The sequence below is a fragment of the Scomber japonicus genome, chromosome 15, assembly GCF_027409825.1.
Source record: "Scomber japonicus isolate fScoJap1 chromosome 15, fScoJap1.pri, whole genome shotgun sequence".
Classification (NCBI taxonomy): domain Eukaryota; kingdom Metazoa; phylum Chordata; class Actinopteri; order Scombriformes; family Scombridae; genus Scomber; species Scomber japonicus.
The window spans coordinates 6,838,644-6,846,425 of NC_070592.1; the positions used below are offsets into that span (position 1 = coordinate 6,838,644).

Sequence of the window (7,782 nt, forward strand, 5' to 3'; positions counted from 1 at the left end):
TATGCTATATGATATCAGCAGCGTAGGGGAGAACATATAATTTAAACATACAAATAGGAAATAGAAAACCTAATAATGCCATACAGATTGCTAAGATGACTCACAAATTTTATGTTTATATGCAATCATCCATAACCATAAAATCCATAAAATGATTATCCCTCCACTCTCCTGATAGATTTAATATATTAGTGGCTAGAATCACAGTCTGTAGTTTTGGTCTGCTTGTATGTAGGGTTAGTAGTCTTCTTAGTAATAAATGAGGGTTTTGAATGCATGTTTGTATTAAAACTGTAGTTTTAAGATGCACTTAAGGTTCGATAGCAAGGCAGTGGACACAGGCAGTAATGGAGGAGACATTTAAAAAGGTAAACACAGACTCAGACAAAGTTAAATAAAAAAAAAAGTGCTTCTCATTAGTGTGACACAAACACACAAAATGTGAAATGGAGGGAGAACAATAGGGTAAAAAAAAAACTTGGGATAAAATTGGTAAAATTCAAAAAAGTATAGGATACACAGAGGCTTCAGTTACGTTTGTTATTTTAATGCATTTTTGTGACCAATGTAAATCAAGTCACAAGCCTGAATTTTGAGGAAACTTCAATGAGCATCCAAAAAATGATTAAAGGCTTTAAGACATTTCATTCCTAATAAAAGAGGGGGAAAACTGGTGCTACATGTACTGTAGAGGTAGCTACTTTTAATCTGAAAGTGAACATTGGGCGCTGCGGTCTCACAGAATCAGACCGTTATATTCAGGTTTCAGAAACTTCTTTAAATAACAACAATAACTGTAGCCGAGAAGCACAATAATTAAGCCCAGTAGGAGCTGGGTGTTAGTGGAAATGTAACTTAAAAAAAAAAACTTGAGTGAAAGAAAGTGGACGGCATTTTCACAACACAGTAACATCACAGCAGGACAGAGACAGGGACAGACAGGGGGACACATTTATACAGATGACGTAAGATAGACGAGTAGAGGAAAGATGAAGTCTGTTAGTAAACTCATGCAGAGAATCCAGGCAGCTCATAAAGCCATAAGACAGCGGCGGAGAGTCACTGGTCACCGGTTCGGTCGATTCTCTTTAGCCTGTGCGAGAGGTCACCTGCAGGACGGAGGGATGGGAGACAAAGAGAAAAAGAGTGTTTCTCAAATGTCAGCTATTTTTTACACTACTATGCGATAACGTGAAAGGAATTGCTTGTACTGACAAACATAAACAGAAGAATCACTGAACTCTGCAGCTGTAATGAGGGTTTTATCCTCTTTTAGCTCATTATTTAGATTTCACAGTATATTTATGAGGGCCGTAGGATACTGGATCTTTGGGGCAATGTGGTTATCAAACACAAAGATATGTAATGGAGGCATGACATTTTACAGTTGAACTATATTTAATGTATAAAATGCACTGAATCACTGGCCTTCACCTGGAACTTAATACTTATAAATGACTATAAATAATAAAACGCAACAAAAAATATATGTACACATTAAACTTGAATTAACTGAATACCAGATAACATATGTGCCGATATGATACATCTGTGATAAGCCATAAGCCATAGATACAGGATAGTTTGCTGGCACTTTATCTACAGTATACAGACTTTGTGCTTGTTTTGGACTTCTTATATCTTCTAGAGGCCCAAATTATTATCAATACAGCTCCTCATGACACATTTGACATGACATGTATGAGAGGGACAAAGAAAGAGACATGCATGTATTACCTGGGAGATGCTGACACCAGTCAGTTTCTCTACCGCCTCAGGGAGGCGGGTCATGATGTTCAGCACCTCGCCGGACAGTTTGGCAGCACCCACGTCTCCGTCTCCGCTGGATATCATGGTAACCTTATTTGCCGCACACAGGGGCTTGCTGATCTCTTCTGCCATCTGGTGGACGACAGTTATTCTCAAAACTTTTGTAAAAACACGCCCCCGGTCAGGAGAAAAATGAACGTGAAGTGACAAAGTGACCCTTCGAAACCCTGAGAAGACCGTCTGCAAGCTCAGCAGGGAAAATTGACACTGACAAACATTAATATTACATATATACGCTGCATGATCAAAATGTCATTTTGCACAATATCATAATTTATTAAGAGAACATTTGGTTAGGTGGTTATGTGATTTAGCTAGAAAAGGGAAAATTGTAAGTGTTTGGTGAGAGTTTATAAATTCTGATACATTTCTTCTTTTAATTGTAAGATGACCATCACTGGGAAATGTAAACATTGTGTATCTAAAGAAGATATTTCAGCTGTGGCACTTTTCATTGCATTTGATCAATTTGAACATACTTTGTTTATGTCCAAAAGGTGTAATAAAGAGAGTTTTGAAATTAGATCCATAACGAGAACCCAGTAACGGAAGTGGAACCAAAATGACAGTGTTCCCGTTGTGTATTTTATGGTATAAAAAAGTTGGATTGGAGTGACGTATGTTATATCTCACCAGAGGCAGTTTCTCCAGCAGCATGTCCACCATGGCTCCATCTTTGTACTGCTGGAAGGCCTCGGCCTTCTTCGCCATCTGCTCTGCCTCAGCGCGACCCTTGGCCTCCACTGCAAACGCCTCAGCCTCACCCTTCATCTACGGAGACAAAACACAGCCTTTGTAGACACTTTGTGAATTCGGACAACTGTAGGAATGAAATCTTTATTATGATTTCCTTTAAAACTACTAAAAACACAGACATGAAGTGATCTTTGACTCACCCTAATGGTCTCAGCTTCAGCCTCCGCCTCCATGATCAACTTAAGACTGGACAGACAGAGACGGTCAGAAATGCAGAGTCAGTTAGACAGCAGACAGACAGTCAGACAGAGAGGTTTATAAAAGATAGCTCAGCCAATCTGTGAAACTAACAGGTAGACAAATGCCATGTCAAACTGCTGATGTATTAAAAAAACCTGACTGGATTGCATTTGGATGAATAGAGATGGGAAACATCTGTCTAAAGTCAGATACCGTAAACACACGACAACCCATATATTATGGCAGCTTATATCATGAAATTAGCTTGAGGAAATATTAGTGTCTGATTTTTATTTTCACTTAAATACCATTTTACTTCTCTCAAAAGGAAATATTGTATTTGAAGATTTACTAGCTCAGTCACTACGATACTGTTTGTTTGTCTTCTTAAAATCAATTTGTAAATGTCATTGGGGAAAATATGTGCCTTGACTCCCACCTTATAGCTGAAAGCCTGCATAATAACATAAACATGTTAGAAGTCTGACAGTTGGGAGGAGCTGGCTAGAATACAGATAACAGTGTTGTACTTAATCCATCTCCACTGCAGCAATAAGGATTCAGTTTCTTTCCCCAGCAAAAGACTCCGCAAACACACAGTATTTAAACAGCTGATGAGAAGAGGCCTTGAAACTCACCGCTGAGCCTCTGCCAGTTTCTCCAGGCGGTACTTCTCAGCCTCTGCGGGTTTCATCACCTTGGCCTCCAGCTCCTTCTCCCTGCGGGTGATCTCTTGCTCCTGCAGCATGATCTGCTGAGCCCGCTCCACCACCTGGACCTGCATCTTCTCCTCCTCGATGCGCTGCTTCGTCTTTGCTACCTGGTAAGGCAAGAATTCATGTATTTATTTATTTGAAATCATGTTCACAAGAGGGGAGATGTAGTATATACACAACATATAATATTATGTCACTTAGACGCAGAGAGAAAATGTGTTACCGATTGCTTAAAAATACAGCTATTTTAGGGTCACCAAATTAAGCCAGCAATTAATAAATGCTTATAAACACTTTACTCATGTGTACCTGCAGCTGATACGCCATTTCAGACTCAGCCTTCTTAGTGTAGATTTCAATGTCATAGGCCGCCTTCTTGAGCTCATAGTCCCTCTGGGCCTTTGCCATTTCTATCTCATTCTTGTACTGAGCCGAGACTTTCTCCTGCATTGCATGGGCCTCCTGCGAGAGAGCGAGATGAGAACAGAGAGAGGGGGGAATAGAGGTCACTGGAAAGAACTGTTTAATTTGAATAAACAGGATGAAGAGTTAAGACGAATTTCTTTGCAGACTAAGAAAAAGTGACTTAGTGTTTTATAAACAGAAGGCAAAACAGACAGAGCTGGTAATACCATGGTGGTTTCTATTTAAAAAAATTCCACCCCACAAGAACAAAGGGAGCAAAGGAGCATTCATTTATTTTTTCCCCAAGTCCTGCAGCTGGCATATAACAGTAGTCTTACTGCTTCACAAAATTAAGACCATGATAGGCACTTATGTTGAAATTAAAACACTCAGCACTTTCATTAGGAATGACACTAACCCCCAAGATGAGGACAAACGGTTTAAACAGCTTCTTACCCTGATCACAGCATCTCTCTTGTTCTGGGCCTCTCCGATGCGAGCGTCTTTCTGAACCTGAGCTGTGCGAGCCTTCCCCAGAGAATGCAGGTAATCCTGTTTGCCGACAGATGGGTAAAAAGAAATTCAAGATGGTTTGAATTCAAGATGCGTTTTTCTTTTTATAATGTTTTTTCTTAAACCCAGACTTGAGGTAATCCTGCATTTAACTGAAGACAGTTTAGGTATTGAGTATAATATACATATGGCTAGATAAGAAAAACACACCAGCAAATACAGACTAAATTACACTCTTTACAATTTCTGTTCTTTTATAATGTTGCTATGCAAAAAAGTAAAATAACAGAACTAATAAATGTGCATTTTTTACTCTCGTATAAGGAGATTAGATGGGCTTTCAGTTGTTAAAATTGCTTTTATGACCCCCCTCTGGATACCCTGAAACAGATAAATACTTTATGGTCTTAACATCAAACATAGTTGGCTGTATATTTTTCACACAAGTAAAAAATAGAATAGTTGGTGCTTACCTGGTCATCGTGGACGTCTTTGAGCGTGTAACTGACCACGCTGATGCCCATGTTGACCAGGTCAGAGGAGGCCACTTTGAAGACCTGCTCTGAGAACTTCTTGCGGTCCTTGTAGATCTCCTGTAAGATGAAGGAAGATACCAGTGATACCAAATAACACAAAGCTGTAACACCAGTCACACCACTTCAGCACTTGATTCCAACTTAAATGCATTAAGTTCAATATTCTAATGTAATTCCTAGAGGGTATTGACATAAGCCAGTGTTATACTGAAGCTATTCTACTTACATGACTGTTTGATTTATTAATATTGTTTGTCTGGCCTTTTAGTATCTATCTGTTAGTATCAACATAAGCAAACCTTTAGCAGCTAAACAATACATCTAAAAGTCATAAACAGTTTTAGACCAATTCAAGAGCACTTCAATTTGTGTAAAGGACTACAGGCAAACAAAGGCAAACAGTGAAACTAACAACCATTCAGTAGTTACCAAAACAGTTTGGATAAAAATGTTACAATTTTAGCAAAGGGTATCAACTTAGGTCAGTGTAATACCGAAGCTCTTCTACTTACATGATATACATATCATTTGTCTGGCCTTTTAGTATCTATCTGTTAGTATCAACATAAGCAAACATTTAGCAGCTAAACAATACATTTAAAATTCATAAACATTTTTAGACTTTTTCCAAATGCTTACCAAGCCAAGTTAAGAGCACTTAAACATGTGTAAAGGACTAAATCTGTCATGAACAAAGTAAGTGAGGCAAGGCAAACAGTGAACCTAACAACCATTCAGTAGTTACCTCGACAGTTAGGTGGGCGATGATGGCTCGCTGGTGTCCCTCCAGCGTCTCCAGGGCGATCTGGGCGATCTCCGCTTCTGATTTTCCCATGAACATTTGGCAGGCTGCAGCCAGCATCTGTTCGTTCTTACCCTGGATCTTCATCTGAGGGGAAAAGCAGCTGTTTATTTAGAAGACTGTAAGATTTGTTCCCTTCTCCATGTGGCACAAATGGACTGTTCAACTAAACACAAATAACAGCAGTGTGGCATATAAAAGATGTTCAGAGATAAGAGATCTTATTTCAAATGTGGCTTATATTATGTTTGGATCAGAACAGGAACTTTATTTGAATAAGCGTAGAAGAAGACTACAAGTAGACTACATGTTTCCCATGATTATCCTGGGATAATCTAAAATTCACAGGACTGACATCACCATCTTTATTTTGACTTTTCAAGGTCCTCTTTTGTCAATTTTACACATTCAAAACAAGGCAAGAAACTGGATAAAATCAAACATCATGAGGGCTGGACGTTTGTCAAGAAATCATAGTGAAATCCCTGTTACATTAGAACAAAACTCAATCACAAAGTTTCCAAATAGATGTGAATGTAAGTGTGAATATATATTTAAGTGTATTTAAATGTTCAGGATAGAACGCGCTTCAGAGAGTAGGGGTATATTAATGACTTTGGATGCAACATGTGCACCAAACAATGAAGTTCTTTAAGCATCTCTTTTGTTAAAAATGTTTTTCTTTCACTCAAATTCACAAACCTGAGAAGATTGTCAACACTTGTGTGAAACCTTCCAGCTACACCTGCAGTACATTACCCAGTTTAGCAGTGTTTGCATAGCAGTTGATGGTCATTTTCATTTTCATCCTCATGGTACATGTAAACTATGTTCCATTAGTTTTTACATTTACTAACTTTTACATTTAACTAACAAATATCTTCCTGTACCCTGCTGTCTAAACTGCAGTGACTGTTCGAACACTGACCTGCGCGATCCCGGTGACAGAGATGGGAACTCCGTGGCGGGTGTAGACTTTATCACTCTTTACATTCAGAGTCAGGGTGTTGAGGGAAATCCTGGAGAGAAGCAGACAGACATACTGTATGAGAGAAAATATCTTTATTGACTGACACACTCATTGCACTAACGATACACACATGTAAGTGTAGAGATATTTGCTTTGTACTTAAGTTACAAGCACTTACAGTAGCGTACACTAGAATAGGATCAAAAGTCATACAAACTGGTGCCATGTGATGAACTGGAATCAATGAATTGATCAATGAGGGGGAGAATGTGAAACTGAATATCTAAATGTTGTTTTACACTGCAGGGAGCGGGCTAAATATATTCCACTTATGACCGAAACATAAATCAAACTGCAGTGTCAGGGATTTAACTAGATCGGTTGATAACAGTGGATATAAGATAAACCTCCATGTTTGCTTACCTCTGTATCTTCTGAATGCACGGGATGACAAACACTCTGCCTCCAGCTATCATCATGGGAGGAGAGCGACAGACCCCTGAGAAACAAAAGAGACCAAGCAGAGCCTCAAATTAGACACTGGACCAAGTTTACACATGATGGTTGTCAAAAATTATTAATATGGTCTATTGCAAACCAACTTTGGTAACATGTTTCATTCTCAAATGAGCCAGTCATCCAAAAAACAAGCTAATAAATAACATAGACAACTGTGACATTATGGAAATATTATCATCTACTGCACATGTTTTGAAATAATTTGGGATCAGCCACATGAGAAATATGTAATGCATGAAAATGGGAAAAATACAGGTCATCATTATGTTACCTGACACCACCATCGCCTCGTTGGGACCACAGGTGTAGAACATGTTGGCTGATTCTCCCTCAAACTGAAAAACAAAGGAGTCAATAAAGGAATAAATCAAATTAGTCAGTAGCCAGTGACACCTGGTGCCCTATGGATGGGGCCACTGTCATCCTGGAAGAGACCACTCCCGTCAGGATAGAAATGTTTCATCACACTGCATCCCTGTAGCCTACAGGTTACGAAGAAACATGCCATATAACCACAATGTCTGCAGTTTAAATCCAGCTGTAGATCATTGTTGC

The 7,782-nt window shown here is 38.9% G+C and overlaps 1 protein-coding gene across 1 annotated transcript; it reads right to left on the reverse strand.

The window, feature by feature from the left end:
• Positions 1 to 1,088: 1,088 nt before the first annotated feature.
• On the reverse strand, positions 1,089 to 7,541 carry flot1a (flotillin 1a). The gene is made up of 12 exons (XM_053334350.1): positions 7,499 to 7,541; positions 7,132 to 7,207; positions 6,667 to 6,757; positions 5,682 to 5,825; positions 4,874 to 4,993; positions 4,344 to 4,439; positions 3,792 to 3,944; positions 3,405 to 3,586; positions 2,727 to 2,772; positions 2,464 to 2,601; positions 1,738 to 1,902; positions 1,089 to 1,109 (listed from the first exon to the last, which is right to left on the reverse strand). The coding sequence occupies exons 1-12, from the start codon at positions 7,539 to 7,541 to the stop codon at positions 1,089 to 1,091; spliced, it is 1,275 nt and encodes a 424-aa protein (XP_053190325.1).
• Positions 7,542 to 7,782: the final 241 nt, after the last annotated feature.